The sequence below is a fragment of the Rhinatrema bivittatum genome, chromosome 4 (genome assembly GCF_901001135.1).
Source record: "Rhinatrema bivittatum chromosome 4, aRhiBiv1.1, whole genome shotgun sequence".
Classification (NCBI taxonomy): domain Eukaryota; kingdom Metazoa; phylum Chordata; class Amphibia; order Gymnophiona; family Rhinatrematidae; genus Rhinatrema; species Rhinatrema bivittatum.
In genome coordinates this window covers 198,781,503-198,807,920 of record NC_042618.1, presented here as the reverse complement: position 1 = coordinate 198,807,920, position 26,418 = coordinate 198,781,503, and the positions used below count along the sequence as shown (strand labels likewise).

General features: G+C 44.6%; 1 protein-coding gene across 1 annotated transcript in view; it reads left to right on the top strand.

The window, feature by feature from the left end:
- Positions 1-26,418, top strand: part of CACNA2D2 (calcium voltage-gated channel auxiliary subunit alpha2delta 2) — a 1,734,543-nt gene that overhangs the window by 1,538,427 nt on the left and 169,698 nt on the right. The window contains exon 15 of the mRNA XM_029599532.1: positions 20,160-20,249. Within this exon, the coding sequence (XP_029455392.1) occupies positions 20,160-20,249 (90 nt within the window). The remainder of the gene's footprint in view (positions 1-20,159; positions 20,250-26,418) is intronic.

Below are 26,418 nucleotides of genomic sequence, written 5' to 3'. Positions count from 1 at the left end.
CCCTCTGAACAGTGTGCTCCTGCCTATTCCAGAATCTGCGGCAGGGAATGTAAACAAGAGAGAACAAATTAACTGTGTGATACTAAGCAGACCTTCAGTTAACCTCATCGTGGTCCACTCTCCGGTGTGCTGTTGCTTCTTCCTGGAATGTAGTAGCCAAATGTGGTATCATTCTTTTTGGGCTCTCAAGTGCCTTCCTATGGTATTTCTTCTAAGGCTGTATAATCCTCTAGATATATCTGGTACCTCTTGAGATGTATAATCCCTATGCATAATACTTTCTGGTTCTTGGGCTGTATAATCAGGGCAGTAGCTGGTCAAACTGGTGCCCTGGGCAAGGGTTGCTTTTGGCACCCTGCTTCCTTTTGGGGCTTGCATACTCACAGACTGAGCCAAGTGGGTGATGTGGCACTCCTTCTTTTTCTTCCCCTCAGTATGGCACCCAGGTCAGTCTCCCTTCTTGCCTACCCCTTGCAGTGGCCCTGAGGAAAATTCCTTGGGTGTAGCACCTCCCCTTGGGCTATAGATGTTGTATGGTACCTCGGATATGGTATTTCCTCATGGACTGCGTAAATCCCTGCTGTAGTATGAGTGTTCATGTAGCACAGCAGGCTCTTGTCAATTGTTCTTCCTCTGGACTTGCTGTTTGTTGATTTTCCTCCTTGACCACTCTTTCAGGACACTAAGAGGTCACGGGCCCCTTTAATTCTCGTTTTGTTGGGGGGTTTTTTGGGTGGGGCAAAAATGCTACTTACCTGCATATCTTTTGAAGATATCTGGGTAAGTAGCAAGTTATAAAAACCTAAAAAGCTATATTCAAACATAGCCATTTAGGTTTTTAAGTTACATACAGGCCGATACAGGTCAGTGCGCTCCAGTGGAGTGCACTGTTAACCCGCGTTTGGACGCACGTTTTTGACACGCTAGCTTTAACCCTTATTCAGTAAGGGGTAATAGCGCGTCGAAAACGTGCGTCCAACCCCCCCGAAACTAATAGCGCCCGCAACATGCACATGCATGTTGATGGCCCTATTAGTTATTCCCGCACGATTTAGTAACTAAAATGTGCAGCCAAGCCACACATTTTACTTTCAGAAATTAGCGCCTACCCAAAGGTAGGCGCTAATTTCTGCTGGCACCGGGAAAGTGCACAGAAAAGCAGTAAAAACTGCTTTTCTGTACACCCTCCGACTTAATATCATGGCGATATTAAGTCGGAGGTCCCAAAAGTTAAAAATAATTAAAAAAAAAAATTTTAAATCGGCCCGTGGCTCGAAGGGTTGAAAACCAGACACTCAATTTTGCCGGCGTCCGGTTTCCGAACCCATGGCTGTCAGTGGGTTTGAGAACCGACGCCGGCAAAATTGAGCGTCTGCTGTCAAACCCACTGACAGCTGCCGCTCCTGTCAAAAAAGAGGCACTAGGGATGCACTAGTGTCCCTAGCGCCTCTTTTTACCCAGGGCCCTAATTTGAATATTTTTTTTTTACTGAATCGCACGCACAGGAGAGTGGCCTGTGTGCGTGCCGGGAGAGCAGGCGCTCGCCCGCTCTCCCGGCACGCACTTTTACTGTATCGGCCCAATAGTAACATAGTAATATAGTAATGATGGCAGAAAAGGACCAAATGGTCTATCCAGTCTGCCCAACAAACTTCTCATGGTAATATCTACCACATCGTGAAGGTCACCCCAGGTTTCTCTTAAGGGTAGTCCATGCAGTTACCCCCAGTCATTATGATAAGGATTGAAATATTTACAATTAAAAACCAAGTAGCTGTGAAACCCATAAAAAATTACTGCTAGCAACATTTTTAGTGGGTGAGGAGCCTTCCAGAAAATTCTGGCAATGCTGACTTGCTTTGCTTTTGGACTTGGCCATAGAAGCAGTCCTGTGTTTTTTCCCCCTTAGGTCTGCATATCGGTACCCCCAGACCATAAAAGTTGGGGGCCTGTGTTGGTTGCCATCTGAATCCAATTCCCCATTTATATCCCCTCTCCCCACCGTCAAAGCGGAGAGTGATGTTGCAGTGGTGTCCAAAGCATCAAAGCTCATTGTTGAGGGTAGTAATCCCCATGCTTCTGTTAAGGGTAACAACTGTCGCACCAAGCGGGTTACCCCCATGCACTCTTTCCTTCATTTCTGTCCTCTAGCCTTTAGGGATCCACAGTGTTTTTCCCGTGCCACTTTCAATTCTTTTACTGTTTTTGTCTTCACCACCTTCTCTGGAAGAGGATTCCAGGCGTCCACCATCCTCTCTGGAAGAAATATTTTCTGACGCTGGTTCTGAGTCATCCCCCCTGACGTTTCATTTTGTGATCTCTAGTTCTACTGTTTCCTTTCCAATGGAAAAGATTCAAAGTATGTGCATCATTAGAACCTTTCAGGTATCTGAAGGTCTGTATCATATCTCCCCTGCACCTCCTCTCCTCCAGGGTATACATATTTAGGTCTTTCTGCCTCTCCTCATAAGTCATTTGATGGAGACCCCCTGCCATTTTGGTCGCCCTTCTCTGGCCCGCCTCCATTCTGTCCCTATCTCTGTCTCCAGAGCTGAACACAGTACTCACCAAGGACCTGTTCAAGGGGATTATCACTTCCTTTTTCTTACTGGTTATTCCTCTCTCTATGCAGCCCAGCATTATTTTGACTTTAGCTATCACCTTGTCCCGTTGCTTTGCCATCTTCAGATCGCTAGATACTTTCACCCCAAGGTCCCTCTCTTGGTCCTACTAAATATTGGCTTCTGGGTAATCGGCTTGTTGAACTGGGGATATCCTCTCACACTGAAAGTGAATGACTTGTTAAGTATTTATTTCTAATTAAAGGGGCACTCCATGCTCAAAATTCAAGGTGACATTGGTCAGGTGATAGTACCAACCCACTTCCCCCTCCTTCCTTAGTTTAAGAATACATTTTGGTGGGCAATTTTCAAAGCAATTGCTGCAGGTAAAATAGCATTTTCCCTGCATGAATTGGCTGCCTTAAAATTGCACTGAAAGGCATGAAACCTTTTTTTTTCCCCGCAGACGTACTTTTATCCACATCGAAAGAAGGGGTTCCCAGGGGAGGAAATGTACATGGGCAGATGACATTTTCACATCTTTCCAAGAAAAATTCTTCTAACAGTAAAAGCAGGTGCAAGTAAAAGTAACCGTGCTTAGGTTGGCACATATTTTCCCATTGAGAACTGATGTAAAACCCATGGGTAAAACATGTGCACAGCTTTTGTCCCAGTTAGGGTTTTAATGATGCAAGATACTCAAACCTTTTCCGTTGGAAAACAAACAGTAAAACCAGGGGTCATGATATGAAATACCTAGTGGGGGTCGACTCAGGACCAACATCAGCAAATATATCTTCACGGAGAGGGTGGTGGATGCCTGGAATTCCCTGCTGGAAAAGGTGATGAAGATGAAAACAGTAAACAAATTCAAAAAGCACGGGATAAACACTGTGGATCCCTAAAGGCTAGAGTTGGAAATTAAGAAAAGGGTGTATGGGAGTAACCAGAATGGAGCGGCAGCTACTACCCCTAACAGAAGGCATGGGGATTACTACTCTTAACCAATTAGCTTACATGATTTTGACACAACTGCAACATCGCTCTCCGCTATGGGGTGGATGGGAGGAAGGGGGAATTAGATTCAGACAACAGCCAATGCTGGGCCCTGACTTTTACGGTGTGGAGTACTGACACCAGACATAAGCGAAAAAGTGCAGGACTCCTTCAGCAAGTCCAAAAGCAAAGCATGGTCAAGCAACATTGTCTGAATTATCAAGAAGGCTGCTTACCCTGTAAAAATGCTGCTGGTAGTAATTTTGATAAGGGTTTGACTGTTGCTTGGTTTTTTTTTTTTTTTTTTTATATTTATAGTTTATTGGGTTTTTACAAATTTATACAAATTGCAAAAAGAAGGAACAAAATTTTTTTGGTATAACAATCTTAGCCCACTATAAATTCAAGTAAATCTTTCTATACCTCAATCTTATAGTCCACTACATGGGAGGAACCATTAACAAGCAAAACTCAAAAGAAAATGTATTTCTATCAAATTACATATAGCTGGATTACTTTATTTATTGCAGTTATTTTCTAAATCATCCTCTTTCTTTATCTACTAAAAATGTTTCTAAATGAGATGGGTCCTGGAAAATAAACTTATTCTTCTGATACACTATTACACATTTACAGGGGAATTTAAGAAAATATGTTGCCCCTATGGACAATACTCTAGATTTCAACATAAGAAATTGCTTCCTCCTGTACTGGGTAGTACGTGATACATCAGGAAATACCTGGACTTTATAACCACAAAACAAAGACTCTTTATTCCTAAAATATTTTTCAAGAATATTAACCTTATCCTTCTCTCTGCAAAAGGTCACAAGAAGTGTGGCTCTTTGTGGTATGTCATCCACTGACGACTCCAGGAAGGAGGTCAAATTAGGGGACTTTTGTTGGATACTGTCCATACCTTCCTCTCCTTCCTGTCTCTTTATTCTAGAATTCAAAGCATAATATATTTTTGAAATAGATTGATCATCTATATTTAATATAAACAAATTTTCTTTTAAGTATTTCTTTAACAACTCAGTGGCTGAAAGGAGTCTGGTCATTGGAAAATTTAAAAACCTCAGGTTTCTAACCCTATTCTCATTTTCCAGTCTCTCAATTTGCCGCTGAGCTGTCAGAGAATCCTTAATAAAGGAATGATTTGCAGTTTGCAGGGCTGCTATCTGTACTGTAGCCCCCCCGCTTGCCTCCTCTAATTGTTTTAAACGATTATTATGTAATTCTATATTAGTTTTTAACTCTAGATTTCCTTTATTAGTCTGGGCCATAAATCCTGTCATTACCTTTTGCAAATCATTAATTGCTCTCCATACATCCACCAGGGTTATATTCTGAGGGTCTATGGTTACTGGACTTAATATTTGTAGTCCAGGTCCCTCATTAGACCCCAATTCCACCCCCTCCCCCATTACTGTGGGAAGAGGTATATCATTATCCATAACACTTTCTTCCATCCTTAAACCTGATTGAGGAAGTACAATTGAGTCCAGGTGAGGTTGAGTTAGTAACTGCTGGCTCGGGCTGTCTGAAGCTCCCGAGGAAAAGGATATTTCAGGTATTGTATTGCGGGCAGATTGACTTACCCGCCTTACAACATGTTGGTCCATCGGCCCCCTAGCCTCCGTTGTCGCTGGAGATGAAGTCCAAACTTTTGATTTCCTTTTCCTGCCCATATGGTTAGGTGTAATAATAAGAAATTTTTTTTTTTCGCCCAGGGGCGCGCCCCTTTGGCGCGCGGCTTCGGCTGCGCGCCTGCGGCTGGGCGCCGCTGTTTCCCTGGATTTATCTCAGCGATTCCGGCCCCTCCCGATGACGTCACTTAGGGGGCGTGGCTACGGGCGGCACGATGGAACAGCTCCGAGGGTGAAAAAACGGAGCTTGTAGCCTGCCCTTCTCTGCCTACCTCTCGAAGAGAGGTTTCCCAGCTGGAAGTCCTCCGACTGTTGCTTGGTTTTGATTATTAATATTACTATCCTTAACATAAGGGTTGGGGGTAATCTGGATGGAACGGCAGTTACTACTCTAACAGAAACATGGGGGTAACCTGCATGGAGCGGCAGTTACAACCATAGGAAACTTGCTGGGCAGACTGGATGGACCAGATGCTCTTTTTCTGCCGTCATTACTATGTTATGTTACTGTCTGTCAGACAGTCAGAACTACAGCTTCATGCACACAACAGGGCAAAACCAGGACTGGATCAGCCTGTTTGGTCGGCCTGAAGTGAGTTGGCAAGCCTAAGCCCAGTGCGAACACTTTGAACATTGGCCCATTAATACTCAGATTACTTTCAATTGTTTGTTATGCAGAAGACTTTATTTTGTGCCAGTAAAAGCAGATCTGTTAGTAATATCACAGATCCCCATATTTCTCACAAAAATGAGGGTTCTATTGCTGTTACTACAAAATAGATTCTCCCAGCAGCAAAGAGACCTTTTCCAGGTAACTGACTCACAATCAGCAGGAGTTTAAAGCCCGTTGTTCAGTCAGGGGCAACTTTCCCTTGACTGAATATTCAGCTGCTTGAATTTTAAGCATGGAGCTCCCTTTTAAGCACAGTGGGTAATGGAGCTCCCCTTAGTATTGTCTCCTGCACATCTGTGGATCAGGAGCTAAGAGCTCCTTGCTGCAGGGTTGCGGGGGAGGGCAGGCAGACAGTGCTTCTGTATTCTCTGGTGTTGCTTCCGCCTCCGCCTGCAGCCTATTGGGTGGCTGTGGATAATCTGACCAATGGGTTGCAAGGGAACCAGAGAACAGCAGCAGAGTAGGCCAAACAAACTTCCTGCCTTTGGTCTGCCCTGAGGGTCAGAGGAGCTGGGGAGGGCTTCTGAAAGAGGGACTAAGAGATGGAGAGAGGAGGAAAGAGAATACAGGCTGGGAGATGGAAAGATCTGTTGTAAAAGAGAATACTAGTTGAGAGAGGAATCGAAAGAATGCTATCTAGGCGAGGAAAAGTGAGAAGAGGAGATGGAGATAGGGGCTGATACTGGAGCTGAGCACTGAACAGTCACTGGTGGGGGCGGGGGGCCTTTTTCCCTTTCCCTCCCCCAGAAATCATCAGAGGGGGGAGAGCAGGGGAAAGTCCCCCTCCTCCCCAGCAATTATCAGAATGTGCGAGGGCCCCTGCCCATATCTTCCCCTCGCCCCCCTTGGCTTCCCGCATCCGTCTCCCCTCCCCTCTGGGCCGGTGATGATTTTCTCTGTATCCAGCCTCCCGATCACTCCAGGAACTTCAGGCTACACTTAGCGTGGGGCATTGCTCACAGACTCTGCAGAGCTCCAAGCTTCGCACGGATTTCCTTGATAACAGGATTGGCCCTGCTGGAGCAGGAGGCAGGGGGACCACTGTTGTGTCTGTGACCAGGTGTGCCGCTCATAGGCCCCACCCCCCACCCCCTCGCTGAGTGTAGTTGAAGTCCGCGCTGCAGTTGGGAGGCCCAGGTGGCAGCAACGTTGGCAGTGATCTGGTGCCTGACAGCTGCCTGTGCTTAAAGCCGGGTCAGGAGCCGAGGGAGAGATGCTGAGAGGGGACATGCGCTGGGAGAAGCAGAAAGGAGCTGAGAGACGGGGGACACAAGCGGGAAGAGAGGATATGGGCTTTGAAAAGAGGAGGACCTGGAGTGTGAGGAGTAGGGTGAAAGGAACTTAAGAGGGAGAGAAAGGTGAAGACTGGGATGGAGAGGAGAGGGGCTGATAGGGGAAGTAAACTAAGAGAAGAATTGTGGAGGGAAAAAGCATGAAGGTGAGAGGAGAGGGACGGGATTGGCAGGAGGTGATAAATGAGCTGTTGGGAGATAGCTGGCGGACAGAAAGAAATATGCACATTAAGAAATGATAAAAGAAATGAGAGGAAGACCAGAAAAAGACTGAGAGGGGAAACTAAGAGAAAGACAAACGCAAGCAGAGACAGGAAATAGATTCAGACAACAGATAGAAAGGCTGGAAAACTGTTAAGTTTGGTGAAGATTTCTGTGCTAGCTGTGATGGGTCAAGGGTAGGAGGAGGCAGATGATCTCTGCCCTTTTCTTCCAGTCCTGCAGTCACCATGGTCAATAAGGTATTTTACTAAAAGGATGGGGGAAAGGGGAGGAGGTTGTGATGGCATGCGATGCCATTGACTGAAAATCTCTCACTTAAAAATTGCTCCTCCTTGGCACTTCCAGCATGGAGAGGGGCTCTGTCGTCAGGGCTTGATCTGAGGGGGGGAATAGAGTGGAATATTGTACCCCTTGTTCACAAAATTAAAAAAAAAAAATCATTCACCTGTTATACTCTAAAGGAAGCAGCATTTTTCCCTTAGGTTTCCAAGCTGAGGGCTGGGGAAGCCCCATATTCAAGTGTGGTCCTGGAGCTGGGGAGATGCCGACTGCTGAGCTGCAAGGGCTCTCAGTGCATGCGGGTGTGTTAGAGCCTCTTACGTGGACTCTGCCGGCTTGGGACCGGCTCTGGTTTGCAACCTGTGAGTGCCAGAAGAAGTGCCTCAAGGAGTGAGGGTGGCAGGAGCCGTTCCAGAAAAAAGTAAATGTGCTTTTGGGCTCAGGGAGAACCAGAGCAGGAAAAAGGATCCAAGCCTGTGGAGGAGGAGGAATGAAAGGCTGAAAGGTGCGATAGGTCTGTCAAAGAAGGGACGCTTAATGTGCTGACAAGAGGAGAAAGGATGAGTGAACCAAGCCTGCAGAGGAGGGAGGGCAGCTGGCTAAGGAGCAGTGAGAAGGAACCTGGAAAGGAGTGGAGTGATGGGAAGAGGAACCGGGAGCAGAGCAAGCTAAGGATCAGGTGTTAAACCTCCCTGGCCCCGTGTATAAAAGTCAAAGTGTGCCCGTTCAGGAGGGGGAACATTAAAAAAAGTACAGAGTGAATAAGAAGAGAAAGGGGAAAATAGGTTAAAGATGGAGAAAGGAGGAAGATGACGTCAGGAGAATATGAAAGAAGGGGGAAGTCGAGAGAGGGGTGGGGACAGGCGCAAGGGTGGAGAGAGAGAGAGAGAATGACGTGGGTGGGTAACAGTGGAGAAGACTGGTGGGTATGAGTCAGGGTTGGGGAGAAGAATGACCGGCGGGACTTTGAGTGCTTCCCTGGCTTTTATTTTGGCTCCATGAGTCTTTCTCGTGTCCGCATTCCCTGCTCTTTTCTGGACATTTAGGGCTTGGTTTTCAAAGCACTTCATGCACAGAAATCCCTGTTTTATGTTTATGAACGGTGCTTGGAAAATCGACCCTGGGTGGGGGGGTTCCTTTGGGTAGAAGTCCGCACATAACCTTCTCACGTGCATATTTTTATCCACACTCAAAGCAGGCATTCCTGGGGGCGGGCAGCGGGGGTAAGGAGTTACACACATACCTTCCATTTTCAAAGGTAGGTACGTAAATCTACATGCAGAAAGTTACAGCCGCTCCAAGCAGGGTGTAAGTTTCTGTGCGTATGTCCATGCATGTACCGGGATAACCTGTGGACTTGTGCACACAAAGTGTGCTTTGAAAATTCAGGCTAAAAATGTACATGCAGACTTTTCCTTATGCAGGCTGTCGGGAAATTGCCCTTTTAAATACTAGCTGATTAATCCCACTCACCACCTTCTCTGTTTTGTTTTATGGCTTTATGCGGGGGGGACGGGGGGACGGTAATTTGCGTTGAGTTCAGCATCCCCAATCATTTTCAAAAGTTGGCTCCTGAGCTTTTAAGTGATCATGGTCGGGCCTTTTCAACTGTAGGTTCTACTTTGGCTAATTTCCATGGAGTGGTGATGAGGAAAGCTTGACAGGAGCACCATCTGGAGGTGAGACAGCTGAGAGTCAGGAACTGAGAAAAAGCCGGCACACATAGACAATTTATGAAAGCTGTTCCCTAGAAGCGCCTGCCCCCACCCGTTCGTCAGCCCTGCAGCCAGTCCACATGATTTTTTTAAAGGTAGCTAGCCAAATGTCGAGGAACACTGTCTTAACATACTGATACGCACATACGCACCCTATAGAAACATAGAAAATGATGGCCGAAAAGGACCAAACGATCCATCCAGTCTGTCCAGCAAGTTTATGATAGCACCCCCTTATTTAGTTTCCCAAACCATATTGATTTCTGTCTGAATCCAATTCCCTGTTACCTCTTGTCGTTGAAGCAGAGAGCAATGTTGGAGTTGCATCCAAAGTATCAGGCATGTTGGTTAAGGGTAGTAACAGCCACATCAGCAAGTTACCCCCATGCTTATTTCTTTTCCCCCCATGCTTATTTGTTTTCCCAGACCGTAAAATCCAATGTCCTTGTTGGTTGTCTCTGAATCTAATTCCTCTTTTCCCCCTGCTGTTGAAGCAGAGAGCAATAATGGAGCAGCATCAACAGTATGAAGGCTTATTGGTTAAGGGAAGTAACCGCCACACCAGCAAGTTACCCCCATGCACTCTTTTTTTTTCATTTCCATCCTCTAACCTTAGGGATCCACAGTGTTTATCCCATGCCCCTTTGAAATTTTCACCGTTTTATCTTCACCACCCTCTCCATGAAGAAATATTTCCTGACGTTGGTTCTAAGTCTTCCTCCCTGGAGTTTCATTACGTGACCCCTAGTTATACTGATTTCTTTCCAATGGAAAAGGATTGTCGATTGTGCATCATTAAAACCTTTCAGGTATCTGAAGGTCTGTATCATATCTCTGCTCCTTTTCTCCTCCAGGGTATACATATTTAGGTTCTTCTACCTCTCCTCATAAGTCATTTGATGGAGATCCCCCACCATTTTTGTTGCTCTTCTCTGGACTGCCTCCATCCTGTCTCTGTCTCTTTTGAGATACGGTCTCCAGAACTGAAACAGTATTCCAGGTGAGGCCTCACCAAGGACCTGTACAAGGGGACTATCACTTCCCTTTTCTTACTCGATATTCCTCTCTCTGTGCAGCACAGCATTCTTCTGGCTTTAGCTATCGACTTGTCACATTGTTTCGCCATCTTCAGATCGCTAGACACTATCAACCCAAGGGCTCTTTCTTGCTCTGTGCACAACAGCCGTTCACCCTCCAAGACCTACAGCTCTTTTGGAATACCCCAGATGCATGATTCTGCACTTCTTGGCATTGAATCCCAGCTTACATATTTTGACCACTGTTAAAGATTCCTTAAATCACATCTCATTCTCTCTACTCCTTCCGGCGTGTCCACTCTGTTGCACATCTTAGTATCATCCGCAAAAAGACAAACTTTACCTTCTATCCCTTCCGCAATGTCACTCGCAAAGATATTGAACAGGACCGGTCCCAACACCAATCCTTGCGGCACACCGTTTAACACCATTCTCTCTTCAGAATAGGTTCCATTTACCATCACAAGCTGTCTTCTATCCGTCAACCAGTTTGTAATCTAGGGCACCACCTTGGCGCTCACTCCCAAGCTTCTCATTTTATTCACAAGCCTCCTATGTAGGACCATATCAAAAGCTTTGCTGAAATCCAGGTAGATCACATCGAGCACTCTTCAAATACACACTCATCGCTTAAACAAACCTATACACAATGCACCGAAATATCAGCCTGCCACATGTAATGTACACACACATACTGTATGCACATGATAAACAACTGACACACAGTGATTATGCAAATATCGTATAGAAAGCATATAAGAAACACAGACACAAGCAAACAAATCTTTAATGTTCTCCTTTTGTCTACCTTGATGATTATTCAGTGTTTTCAGAAGGGCTTAAAAGAGGTGCATGAAAGCCATTTTTAAATTTAAACTTTCATGTTTTTTTTCCCCTGCTGTTGTACCATAGGCCTATTCTAGCTTCCTTTGTATCATGCATTGTGTGCTCTTCATGGCTGCTATGTTTCTCTTGTATTATCCGTCAATTAACAATTACCACTCTTTGTTTTCATATTGTTTTGAAATAAGTCTTTATTAAAATCAAATTAGAAGGTAGGACCAGAATTGAATCTCCCTTACTATATTTTGTAACAGTTCAGTTCCCAAGTGAGGAGGAGCCAAATACCGCACTTATAGTGACATCTAGTGGCCAGTCACATACAATGACATTGGAAATAGCTCTGGGGGGAAAAAAACTATAAGTTGTTTTATATATTTATCTATTTATTTCGTTTTTATTTATTTGCAGGTTCTTATATACCGCCCATTATTGGGGTTCCGTGCTGGGTGGTTTACAGTATCAAAATAAAAGCAAGCAATACAGAAAAACAACAATTTAGCAGACAAGGCAATAAAATATAGCAACAGACAATAAAATATAGCAACAGGCAGCATGCAATGAGCAAAAGCAGAAGGACACTGCAGCATCTATCTAATGCACGAGCCTGAATGTAAGAGAAAGCAAATGCTAGAGGCCATGCAAAGTGGCTCCATGAAGAGAGTTGGATGGGAAGCTGTAAGGAGAGAGGCGATGCATAATCGTTTCATGATAGCAACTGGCCAGGAAGGAGAGAGGCAGTGCAAGGAAGACCGAAAAGGCAAAAAAAAAAAACAAAAACCTGGTGTTACAAGAAAACAACTGTCTTTATGAGTATACGTTCCTGGAATATATAACATTTTGCCCCCTCCTCATTTTCAAACCTACCGCTCTCTCCCCACTGTGCGTGGTTCCTCATTGAAGTCCTCAAGCTTTGATCTCTCCTTGTCGCTGTTAGATTCCAGGATGAGTGAGGCGAGACATCTGGACAAGCTGCATATTACTTTTAAAGTCCTGCTGTGCATTAAAGCTGAATTCATTTGCACCTTCCATGTGCAGCTCTATGTAGAAGTGTAGCCCCGATCCTGAGCACCCCAGCCCCCTACCTCCTTACACACATCCGGCTCCTTTGCTATATTTTGCTGCTTTCATTAGAATCCAGGAACAAGCAGTGAAGGAAGGTGACAGGGAGAGATTGTAATTGCACCTAGTTAACTTATTTTTTTCTTTCTTTCTTTCTTTCACTTTGATTGCTTGTCCTAACATCAAAGCCCAGAGCAAGTCACAGTTCGTTTATGCACAAAAAATACAATAATTTCGGAATCAGGCTGCAAGCCATGTACAGTAAGACTAGGAAGGACCCACAGCTTGGTTTTAGCAGAGAAGACATTTGCTTTCTGTTTCTGGGAGTCAGAGTGGAGAGAACTTGGCACAAAATTACCTCTGAGAGTATGGCAGTGATCAAACAATAGACTCCCTGGACCCACACAGCCAAAGACACCTGCAGGGCACCTTTAAACTATCCGCATTGGGACATAGCTCACAGGTAAAAATGTTGTTGCAAGCACTTTGCACCAGGCTTCAAAGAGAAACTGCACGCATATTTTCCATTTGGAACTTGCCACAAGTGCAAAATACCCGCAAACATTTGCACCTTCTTTTCCTGCGAGTACTTTTTCCATTAAATATAATATGCATTGAGTTGAAAATGTAATCTACAGTCATTTTCCTTTCCCCCAACCGAAACATGCCCCCAGGAACATCTCCTCTAAACGTGGCTAAAAGTGCACACATTGTGGAACTTGGCCCATACTTTAAATTAGGGATGTGCATTTGTTTGAAACGAAATAGGAAATGAGGATATTTCCTATTTTGTCTCATTATCTTTTCAAAATGAAACAATAGAAAATCCAACAAAATTTTGTTGGATTTTTTTCATTTCATTTTGAAAAAAAAAAAGTCATTCATTGGACCTAGGCCCAGAAACAAAGGAAAACGTTTGCCGGGTTCAGGAAATTCCCCACTCCTACTTTACCGTGTCCGTCAGGGTTCCGATGCCATGCCTAGGCCCAGGCTGGGTCCCAGTGACGGGGCCTCAGCCAAGACCCAGGGCCAGATCCCGACACCTAGGCCTCGGCTTAGGCCCAGACCTGGTGCTAGAGCCCAGCCTGGAGTCCAGGTCCTGATGCCTAAGCCTCAGCTTAGGCCTAGAGGCCTAGTCCTGATGCCTACTAGGCCCGGAGACACTTAGGGCTCAGCCTGGGTCCAGAGGCCCGTTCCCAATGCCTAGGCCCAGGTTCAGAGGCCAGAGGCCAGGCTGCAGAGATCCTCTTCTTTCTTCTTAAAATGACATCCTCTGCTTGAGGGCTTGCCGGAATAACTTCACTCCGGTGCTTCCTCCTCAGCGGAGAGCATCATTATGACATATGGCAGTTTAAATAAACAGCTGTGCATCAAAATGACACCCTTCTCTGAGGAGGAAGGCGCCGGAGTAAAGTTATTCCGGCACATCCTCAAGTAGAGGACATTATTTTAGAAAGACAGAAAAGGAGCACCTGGGCCCAGGTAGAGGCTGAGGCCCTGGCATTGGGCCTGTGCCTGGGCCTAGGCTAAGGCCAAGATGTCATGACCCGACCTCCAGGCCAGCCCCCAATGTCAAGCCGTGATGAGAATGTGGCTATATAGGTATCTTGAAGACCTGGTGGAAGGAGGATAACCATTGGAGTATATTGTGATACCAGGGTTCAAATTATATTGACAAGTCAGTGGAGAGGTGGCACTACATGTCAAGGATGGCTTAGCATCAAGCACAATAAAAGTCCTGCAGAAAACAAAATGCACTGCAAAATATTTATGGACAGAAATTCCATGTGTGAAGAGGAAGAAGAGTATAGCAGTGGGGGTATCCTACTGTTCACCTGGCCAGGATGAAGGATCAGGCAGTGAAATGCTAACAAATTAGAAAGGCAAATCATCTAATGTTATTCATTGCCTGATTAGCCCAGATTATCTTGTGCAGCACAAGGATGCACTCTTCCAGCAGCAAGTGCTGGAAAATGAGCACTGGAACCCGCAGGAAGTACCTTGAAGGATCCTTCAATCTACTCCCGTAAGCAAATTTCTCTCTGTTTGAAGAAGTGAATTTAAATTAGATCAGTGGTTTTCAAATCCAGTCCTCAGGTACCCCCATTTGGCCAAGTTATCAGATATCCGCAGTGAATATTTCTAAGCTGCAGGGGCAGTTCTGGGGGAGGGGGGGCAGGGATGTGTGTGGACCTCGCATCCAGACAAGAAACTTGCTCCCCCAGTCTGACTGGACCACTTTGAATGGTTGGGTAAAAAGGCATTCAATGCTTGCCCATCCTGACATTCACCATGCACCCCCATACAAACATTTCTGGATCTGCCATTAATTTCTTCTCAGAATCAGGTTTGGTTTGCGAGATATGTTCACTCCAAAAAAATTCAACATTTTGAAGGTACTTGAGAACAGGATCTAAAAATCACTAGATTAAATTAATGGAAGGGTACGTATGAATAGTTGATGTGTCCTATCTGTGCACTAGTGTAGTCCTGCTCTAGCATTACTGATTCAGGTGCACTAAGATTTAGGTAAGTAATATGTTTCCCTAGTTGATAGATATTTGTTGTCTTTTGCTTGTATTTTTCAGTTTGTAGAGTCCAGGATAATTTTTCTGATTCAGGAAACTCTCCTTCAAGTAGCCCAGAGACTGCCGGGATGCCCTAGTGGCTGGAGGACTTTGGCTGGTAGTTATCTCGTGGAGGCGGCAGTGAGGAGTCCTGTACGGGTATATTATCAGTATAGTGCTTTCAGTTTCTCTGGATGTTTTCGTGGCTGTTTGTAATAATAATTTTATTCTTTCATGCCTTCCTTTTAAATGCACAAAGCATGTAGCAATAGTGGAGAGTATCTAGCTCCAGTTGTGAAACCACACGCTGCCTGAATGTAGGAATTGGTGCCGTGGTGAACTGCAGCTGAGTGTCAGCAGAGTTGCTTTTTTTTTCTTGTTATCAGTGCATTTCCCCTGTTATGTTGTTCATTTCTGATGCATGTGGTGATAGTTTGGGGTACAAATGGATGCTTTCCTTGTGCTTCTGTGGGAGTGGAGGTTTCATTCTGCCAGCCATTGTATTCGTGTTCTCACAAGTGACCGTCCCTCTGTTACAATGCTGGATTTCTCTGTTTGTTATAGAGGAGAATTGTGGGAGTTGCGCTATTTACACTTTGACCGTAGTTATGCAGTCCTTCCTTCTTCCTTTCTCCCTTCCTGGTGAGTGTTTCCATTAGGGATGTGTATTTGGATGATCTGAAAATGAAAATCGATCCAAATGTGTTGGTTTTTGGCTCATTTTATTTCAACCAAACCGAAACTGAACTCTTTCCAAAAATTCAGAAAATATTTCTGGTCATTCATTTCAGCAAAATGCATGCACAAATTGCAATTTGAGCAACGCGGTTTGCAAATTGTGCACACAATTTGCCAAATCAAATGGCCTTAAAAATCCAAAGGATAACAAAAAATAATTCAAAACAAAATTCAGACAGAAAATGCACTGAAAAACAAAAGAACTGAACTGAAAAAAATAAAAGGCTGTACATCCTTAGTTTCCATCCTTTATCCCTTCCATTCTCTGTCAACTCTGGATTTGGATTTTGGATTTAATTACTCATCTTTCCAAGCTCAAGCTCAAGGTGAGTGACAAATTCAAGGTCAGGTCAGTAAGTAAGCTTTTTATTTCTCTTTGTAGGTGTGTTGGTAAAGATGGCTTATTATGTGGCACATAATGAATGTGTTAAGGACTCATTGCCCCAAAATGTGTCTCTCTTTTCAGCAACATAAGGACATACTCCTCCTGCAGCTGATGGAGAAGAAACAGGAGCTAGAGGACAGAAAGAGATCACCTCGTCTCTCTCAGCAGCAGTCCCACAAGAGACCAGAGGAAGGAATTCAGCCACTGGTCCACTGCACGACCCTTTGATGGAGTCAACAGCAAAGTAGCTATGTTTGACAGTGTAATGGTGTTGTTTGTTTTGTTAATATCTAACTTTTTGTATCTGTTGTTATTTCATATACGAAGTGTGTATATTTGAGTCATTACTGTGTGTGTGTGTATGAGAGAGAGAGAAAGCTGAAGAGTGAAGGGAAGAGTGAAAGTGTGCTGAGGAGAGGGTGACAGAGGTGATGTGTGTATTGTGAAAGTTTCTGTAGAAGCTAAAGTTAGGTCCAAGCTCCTTTAGAATGGTGAGCGCTGCTATCTACTGCTGAGAAAGGGGTACTGCCTCTTTAAAAGCAGATTGCCCTTAAGTCAATGCAGCCAGTGGATTTTGGAGAGGAACAGGTTATGTGACATTTATCTGCGAAGACATGACAAGGTCAGATAGCATGGCTTGTTCCAGTTAAGTCTACCGATTTTGCCATGAGAGGAAAAAATAAAAAGTGACAAAATTGCTCACATGAAGTATAATGAGAACTATGCATCTGTGGCAATGGACCTTCCAGAGAAATTCCTTCCCTAGCCAGGAGTAATTATATTCATAAGAAGGATTCTAGGAGGTGAAGATAAGTGTGTGGGTGATCAGCCCCTTATGTGCTGGTTCATGAGCAGAATAGAAACCGTTAATGTAATGTCTGTGGTGGTTCTTGCTGAATTCTGTTTTTGGAGCCATGCCAAATATCTTTGACTATCCTGATTTTCTCCAAAATAAACCCTTTTGCAACAGTTGCTATTTAGCAAAACCCAGATGAGGTCAATATTGAGACATAGCCAGCTAAGAAATAGGGTCATTCTTTATTCTGCAATGGGCCATTATTGCATGCATTCAGGGATTATCGCATGCGATAAGGCCCCACTGCAAACGATAATGGCTGCATCACAGCAATGCCCTGCTAATTAGGGGAAGAGGAGGAGTATGGGCGAGATTTGGGCGGGGTTATGGCCTGGCAGCGCTGCCGGCGATAATGTTTTTCACATTATCATCAGCAACACCACAGGAAAAACCATCTTTTCCTATGGTGCTATGAGGGCAATAGCGTGTGGTGTGGCTGCACCGCAGCGGGCAAAACTGCACCGCCACAATGCGGCTGGATGCCCGCTATTGCCCCTCTGCTCCTTTTTGTTTTGCGACTAGGGGTTAATTTGCCAGATAAGACTTATACATTAAATTAGCCAGGATATTCAGTGGTGTGGCCATGCTGCTAAACATACCTGGATAATTTTAAAGGTAACCGGTTAAAATAACTGACTGACTTTAGACCTGCTCAATAGCAGGTCCTGATTCATCAAGGTATTTTCCCATAGACACAGAATTGGAAGAAAGTCACTCAGGCACTATGTTGGCTGGATAAGTAGCTCCTCACAATTATATCCCCGGAACACCTCTTTATTTATCCAGTTAACTTTTAGCCAGATAATGACTTACCCAGCTAAAATCTAGTCAGATAAGATGCTGAATATACCAAAACTTGACATTTAGATGGATAACTTTAACTATCCATCTAAATGGCTTTTAAATATCTACCTCAAATATCTTTGCTAAAAAAAATTTAAGTAAGGCAGGATCCTGAGACGTGAGGAATCATGAAGTGGGAGTATGAGAAACAAAAGTTGTAAGTGTAGCTGGCCCCTGTACTGTGAAAATCATTCAGGGGTGCCACGAGTCCGGGTCTGAATCCAGATGGGGGAAAAGTTCATCTCCAGGGCCTCTGGAGCAGTTACCAAAAATAACGCAAGGAGGCAGGAGTGGTGTTCAAATTAAAGTCTTTACTGTAACATAAATAAAGTAATCCAAGCCAATAGTCCAAAAATAAACAGAATCAACAAAATTATATTTTGTCTATACTAGACGTTGCTTCCCTTCTGGGTTCTCTTGCACCATTATCCATAGGACACACTCCTTTGCTTGGAGGGTTGAATTGCTGGAACTGGGTCCCTAAACTCAGCTAGCAGAAAAATACAGAAAGAACCTCCAAAATGTGGGTCAAACTCTTAAACTGTAATCCAATCACAAAGTTCTCAGATGTCTCCAGTACAAGAGTCCAACTTGGCATCTTTGTTGATGCCCATATAAGAGTCCAAAATACAATTCTTTTCATCCCTGCTTTCCTGGTCACTTGGGCAAAAAGTCCAAAAGCTCACAGTACTCTTCACCCCAGCCTTTCTCTTTCAGCCTGAGCAAAAGAACCTCTTATCCAGTCTTTGGGGATAAAAAGGGGCGGGGGAGGGGGTGGTGCCCTTCCCTCTGGACTGATCAATCCTCAGAAAAATCTCCAAATCTCTGAGATCTGGTCCCAAGACTCCAAAACCCCCAAAAAATCATAGGTTTTCGGATTCTGAGGGGATCTCCAGCTTCTCTCTTCCATCTATACTTCTCCAACCGCTTCTTGCTTGAGATTCTGGGGGGATCTCTATCTCCAACCCTCTGCGGGTCTCTCCTTCCTTCTGGCTCTTACAGGCACGCCTAACCCTCTAAAGAACTGAGTGTGCTCCAAGGGGTTATATACCCCCAGAAGCCTTTCCCCCCCAAAAGGAGGGATTTTGGCAAGGGGAGAATTCCACAATGCAAAACCATCTCCCAATGCCTAACTGACGGAAACATACTGGGGAAGGAATTATTGATGAGCAAAGCCCTTGTCACATAAGTGAACTGAGGAGGAAGATTCATCCCATGAGAAGAAGAGACGGTCTCCAAGACAGAGCAGAGATACTAGGGTGATAGAAGGCCTTGGGAGTGAGGAGAGATTGTAGAAGGTATCAGGAGAGGAGGAGGGAGTAGAGATGAGTCTCAGGGATAGAGGAGAGTGTGTGGAATGGAGGGACATGTCAGGGACGGGGAAGTCTGAGGTGAGAAAGGGTGCCTTGGTGGGGAGAGGCATCAAGGACAGCGGAAGGAGAAAGGGTCGGAAGATTTCAGGAGTGGAGGTGCATTATACTGAGCTTGCCAGGATCTGGCAGTTAAGAACATTCCATACTTACTTCAGGTTCTCATTTCACACTTCCTCTAATATCCAGCACCATCAATGAATGTAAGTCTAATCAGGCATCTCATTCACACTCACAGATGCAGCTCTGTATGCCTCCCTATCTCTTACCTCTCACATTCCTGGCTGTATTGTGTCACTCTCTTACTACCTTTTATTTCATCTGTGTCTTTTCCCTCCATTACTCTCTCCCTGTGTCTCTCCATACCCACCTCCCTCTTTTTTTCTCTTTCTGTCTTTCCTTGTTTATATTTTACTTTCTCATCCTCATGCTAAGTCATCCTAAAGGTGTATCCTTTGATGCTGATGTACACTCACCATGGTAACCTTCATGGAGGGTTAATCGATTTGGAAAATGGGAACTTTGCTGCATGCTACAGGAGCGTGCTGACAGGCAAATACACATTCCTTTAATGCAGTACCCTAAGTAATGAGAACCGCAAGGAGAGGCCTCGTCTGCACCTGAGAAGGATGGGAATAGAAACCCAAGGCATTAGCATACACGTCACAATTTTGCTTCCTGCTGATAAAGAGCCCCTCACACCTACCTTTTACCAGCCCCTCCCAGTTACCCAGAGCCCTTCATACATGCCTCTTACAGACCTTTCTGTTACACAGAGGATTCAATTCCTATGTCTTATAGAAATCTGCCTCTATTGCCAAATGGGTTAATATTGTGGGGATCATGACAAGAATGAACCCCCACTCATAAAGCAGGGTAATCTACTGGGGTAATGTCTCCAAATGTGTTAATACTGTCTGTACCTGGATAGGAATGAACCCCCACTCATAAGCCAGGATATGTCTGTAGTCAGAGCCCTCTGGGGCCTGTTTCTAACTAGAGCAGGGGTTATTGCATGCGAGTCGTATGTAAAGTCCTATGTCTGGGTTTCAGGTCTTACTTGCTTCCTTGCAGGAATATCTGGATGTTCTGGGACGGCCCATGGTGCTGGCAGGCAACCAGGCGAAGCAAGTCCAGTGGACAAACGTGTACCAGGATGCGCTTGTAAGAACAGAAGCAAAGGAGAATATCACTCTGTACCGGCTGGTTTTCTCTCTCTCTCTCTGTCTTTTCATCTGTCTTTGTCCCTGTCTGTTTTTGCTCTGTAGCTTTCTGCCCATCTCTACCTGTTGACCTCTCTCTGTGTATCCTCTGTTCATTTCTATGTGTTTATCTATGCTCTGTTTGACGAAAACAACTTGCGCTTGCATCGGAAAGCTTCAGATTTTTTATGTTTTTTTCCTGCTAGCATTAGAACTCTAGGAAAAAACTACTGCGCAGACTAAGGAACAAAGTTAAATTTTGCTATGAGGAAGTTATAAATTTGAAAGCTGAGCTTTACCCCCAACCAGTTGACACCCATACATAAGATTCTTATAATCAACAAGAACTGATCAAAGAAACTTTGCTGTTTCATAGCTAACAAAGTGTAAGGATTATCCAAAAATTGATGATGTACAGGAGCTTTTGAGCCTAAATCCTTTCTTCACATCTGAAGGAGGAGACCTATGTGGTCTTGAAATTTCCCGTAGCACATTCTTTTTTGATATTTCTTACATTTTTATTTAATTTATTTAAAAAGATTTGTTGTTCACGTACTATCCATGTACACTACATTTGTACCGAATTACAATAAGACATACCTAATAAAAAATAAGAACAATACGACAGGTAAATTCAAACAATACTATAAAAAAACAACAAAATTAACTAGAACAGATTCAAAAGAGCTTCATAATATGAGGTCCAATAAAAGCTAATACAGCCCACAGAAACTTTAAGATTTCACTGGACTAATACAGCTACTAGAACTTTGCATATCGGTAATAATTTCTGCAAGCTATGACTGAAGAGTTTATGCTCTGGTCCTATTTCGCCACCAAATCAGCAGTATTTTCATACCAGGCATAGTGCTGGATTCCCAGCTATTTTCTTCTGCCAAAGGGCACATACATGCCCAAAAGACTTGTTCTAAGTGAATTGTTTTGACAGCAGACTGATGTCATAAATAAGACAGTCCCTTTACATCCTACAGATTGTAGTGCAGCCCCGTATTCACCTGGACATGCACCCGAGCACATGTTAAAGAAAAGGGGTCAGGAATTGCGAGCACCTGGGCTTCCTTTCCAGGGGTACAGGGATTCTTAAGAACATAAGAAAATGCCATACTGGGTCAGACCAAGGGTCCATCAAGCCCAGCATCCTGTTTCCAACAGTGGCCAATCCAGGTCATAAGAACCTGGCAAGTACCCAAAAACTAAGTCTATTCCTTGTTACTGTTGCTAATGGCAGTGGCTATTCTCTAAGTGAACTTAATAGCAGGTAATGGACTTCTCCTCCAAGAACTTATCCAATCCTTTTTTAAACACAGCTATACTAACTGCACTGACCACATCCCCTGGTAACAAATTCCAGAGTTTAATTGTGCGTTGAGTAAAAAAGAACTTTCTCCGATTAGTTTTAAATGTGCCTCATGCTAACTTCATGGAGTGCCCCCTAGTCTTTCTACTATCTGAAAGTGTAAATAACCGATTCACATCTACCCGTTCTAGACCTCTCATGATTTTAAACATCTCTATCATATCCCCCCTCAGTCGTCTCTTCTCCAAGCTGAAAAGTCCTAACCTCTTTAGTCTTTCCTCGTAGGGAAGCTGTTCCATTCCCCTTATCATTTTGGTAGCCCTTCTCTGTACCTTCTCCATCACAATTATATCTTTTTTGAGATGCGGCGACCAGAACTGTACACAGTATTCAAGGTGCGGTCTCACCATGGAGCGATACAGAGGCATTATGACATTTTCCGTTTTATTCACCATTCCCTTTCTAATAATTCCCAACATTCTGTTTGCTTTTTTGACTGCCGCAGCACACTGAACCGACGATTTCATGTGTTATCCACTATGACACCTAGATCTCTTTCTTGGGTTGTAGCACCTAATATGGAACCTAACATTGTGTAACTATAGCATGGGTTATTTTTCCCTATATGCATCACCTTGCACTTATCCACATTAAATTTCATCTGTCATTTGGATGCCCAATTTTCCAGCCTCACAAGGTCTTCCTGCAATTTATCACAATCTGCTTGTGCTTTAACTACTACTTCCCATACCTTTCTGAGAGAGTTAAGGAAAAACATGAATTAGAAGGCAGACAGGATTGCTGGGGCCGGCTTGGTGGCCAGGGTGAAAGGGTCCTAGGTTCAGTTCCCAGCTCAGATCTTCCAATTCTTGGGGCTCAGGATGCAATGGAATCAGCATTCAGAGACCCCGGGGGCAGGGAGTCATAGACATCATGCGATAACAAAACCCAGTTTCCAGATTCTTGGCCCTTGATTAGTGGGGTCCAAAGGAGCCCTGGTGCCTAGGCCCCTGGCCTAGAACTCTCACTGCGATGTCTGGGAGGGGAAACAATCTGGTTGTTATGAATGAAGCTTCAAAGCGCCAGATCCTAATCCTGGTTTCAATTTGCTAGAAGCCCAAAGAAGCAAGAGAAAACTTCCAAGCTGAGAAACTGGCATATAATTTTGCCCTACTTCTTTCCTTTTGTTTCCTCTCTGCCTGCTACCTCATTTGAAGCTTATGCTGTCACCTGGTGGTTATTTATATAAAGCATCGCATATTTATTATTTCATAATAATTTGTTCAAAGGGGTTTGTCCATATAACCTTTGAATTAGCCAGATAAACTCACAGGTCGATGCAATATTAGTGCGCATTAAACGGGCGCTCAATCATGAACTCCTGCTCTCTTAACGTGCACCGATCCACCTCCAGGGCAGGCTTAAATTTTTCAGAGTAAAAATGTGCATGTTGGGTGCACATTTTTTTTTTTTTGCATTGGAGGGAAATAGCTAATATCCTCATCAACGTGAATTTATATATGATGAACGCTATTAGCTACGCACTCGGTTGGACATGCGTTTTGGACATGCTAACCCGTTTTGCATTAGGATTTATAGATGTGCGTCCAAAACACACATCCAATGACATGTTGAGCCATGCGCTGCAGCCAGCGCATGATATTGCATCAGCCTGCCAGAGATTTGAATATCTGGTCCCCTTTAACCAGACAAATTTTATCCAGCTAAGTCATTAATCGGATAATTATCCAGATAAATCAGAGATGTTCTAGTGGAATTCCAAATCAGAGTTAGCTTAGCCAAACAACTTATCTGGCTAACTCTGATATTCAGAATCTCCTCAGTCTGTATCAGAGCTAAGTCTAGCTATGTAGTCAACTCTCCAGGGAGGTAGGCAGGCAATCTATGGCCAATTCATCCTGCTATCTGGGAAAACACCATTTATGGTAAGCAAACTTGCTTTTTCCATCAATAAACCTGCTGAATTAGCATTACATGTTGAGAGTCCCAAGATGAGAGTTGCAGTGGAGCATTTACTTACAGGCCAATTCAGTAAAGTGTGCAGGAGAGCCAGCACTCCGAGGCAAGCGCCCACTCTCCCAACAAGCACCCAGGCCCCTCTCCTGAGCGCGCGATTCTGTATTTAAATTAGGGCCCACGCTAATAATTATTGGCGGAAGCGGCAGCTGTCAGCAGGTTTGACAGCTGATGCTTAATTTTACCGGCATCGGTTGTCGAACCCGCTGACATCCACGGGTTCGGAACACGGACGCCGGCAATAATATTACGTCGGAGGGTGTACAGAAAAGCAATTTTTTCTGCTTTTCTGTACACTTGCCTGGTGCCGGACGAAATTAACTCCTGCCTTTTACAGGAGTTAATTTCTGAGAGTAAAATGTGCGGCTTGGCCGCACATTTTACTTTCTGTATCGAGCGTGACTAACTAATAGGCTCATCAACATGCATTTGCATGTTGAGCGCGCTATTAGTTTCGGGGGGGTTGGCTGCACGTTTTCCACACCTGAGCGCACCGTTCCGTATCGGCCTGTTAGTAAGCAACCTGGCCCTCACTGTGGAGAGTAGACTACAATGAGAACAGATTTTGCAAAACTGCTTGCCCAAATTTACTGTAAGTCTTTGAGAGGTTATCAATGCAGTAGTGGGACGCAAAGGTATGAACTGAAGACCAAGTTGCAGTTTTGCAAAATCCTTAATGGGGCGGATTTTCATACTCCGCGAATAGGCCTACTTTTGTTTGCGCTCCAGGCGCAAACAAAAGTACGCTGGATTTTAGTAGATACGCGCGGAGCCGCGCGTATCTGCTAAAAACCTGGATCGGCGCGCGCAAGGCCATCGATTTTGTATAGCCGGCGCGCGCCGAGCCACGCAGCCTACCCCCGTTCCCTCCGAAGCCGCTCCGAAATCGGAGCGGCCTCAGAGGGAATCCTCTAACGCCCTCCCCTCACCTTCCCCTCCCTTCCTCTACCTAACCCACCCGCCCGGCCCTGTCTAAACCCCCCCCTTACCTTTGTTGGGGGATTTACGCCTCCCGGAGAGAGAAATAAATCCCCCGCGTGCCAGCGGGCCTCTTGCGCGCCGGGCCGTGACCTGGGGGCGGGTACGGAGGGCGCGGCCACGCCCCCGGACCGCCCCGGGCCGTAGCCACGCCCCCGGGCCCGCCCCGGGAACGCTCCCGACATGCCCCGAAAACGCCGCGCGGTTCGGGCCCGCCCCCGACACGCCCCCTCCGAAAACCCCGGGACTTACGCGAGTCCCGGGGCTCTGCGCGCGCCGGTAGGCCTATGTAAAATAGGCTTCCCGGCGCGCAGGGCCCTGCTCGCCTAAATCCGCCCGGATTTGGGCGGATTTAGGCGAGCAGGGCTCTGAAAATCCGCCCCTAAATGAGTATTTCTCGAAGATGAGCAATGGAAGCAGCCTTGGTTTTCACATGATGAGCCTTCAAAGAATCTGTGACTTGCAGTCCTACTAAGATGTATCAGTGGTGAATACAATCAGCAGCCATTTAGACAAGGTACGCTTGGTGACCCCTGTGCCTAGCCTATGAGATGGTCAGTTGAGAGGTTTTTCGATACAGCTGAGTTTGTTTCTTGTAATATTCTAAGGCACTTTTGCAGTCCAGAGTACATAGGGCTTTTTCACCATCGTGCACATGGGGCCTAGGAAAAGGTAGGTAATACAATGGATTGACTGATATTCATTTAGCCAAATAAGTTATTCAGTTTAGTCTGGTAATGCCTCAGAAGGGGTAAAATTATATGGATACATGCACCCAGATACCTTTACCTTAACTGGCTATATTTAAATTATATAGCCAGTTAAGTGCCAAAAACAAAATAAAAAAAAATAAAACTGTTTGCAGGCCTCTAAACCGTAACAAAACTCTCTATGTTGAAATTCAATGGGGAACAAAAAAAACCCATTGTGCATCAAATCTGACGGTGAGCTTCAGTCCCTGGTCAGCACTTTTCTCTACAGACTAACTGCACTATGACAGCCACCAATTTCTTTTTCCTCTAGAAAGTTGTATAGCATTCTTTTGAAGTTATTTGATAACCATGATTGTCTCCACTTGGCAAATGTTGCATGATTTCACTGCTCCTTGAGTAAACAATTGGTGAGATCTATTTCTCCTTAATCTCAGAGTGTGTCCCCTTGTTTTATTATTTTTTCTGATGTAAAATTATCCCCTAGCAAAGCATAGCATCCCTTGCCATCTTTTTTTTCTTAATATACTTTAAAAAAAAAAGCAAGTTTGCATACCATAAACAGTATTTTCCATAGATAGCAGGATGAATTAGCCATTAAATTTAGGTGATCTCACCCACTGGCACTGAACAGACTTGTCTCTCCAAGTTAGAAGAGATTTGAGCTTTACTGATCATTTGCAGGAGTTCCTGTGCTGGCATTGCTCATGAGTATCCTCAGTCTATATCAGAGCTAAATGAAGCTATGTAGTTGATGCTCCAGGGAGGCAGGTGGGCATTCAATGGCTAATTCATCCTGCTATCTATGGAAAACACCATTTATAGTAAGCAAAGTTGCTTTTCCTGTCGATGAGCAGGCTGAATTAGCCATTACATTTTGGGAGTCCCAAGCTGAGGGTTGCAGCGAAGTGTTTACTTAGTAAGCAACCTAGCCCCCTCTGTGGAGCGTAGACTATAGTGAGAATAGATTTCGCAAAACTGCTTGTCCATATTTACTATCAGACTTTGAGAGGTTATCAAGACAGTAGTGGGACATAACGTTATGAACTGAAGATCAGGTTGCAGCTTTGCAGATATCCGGAATGAGT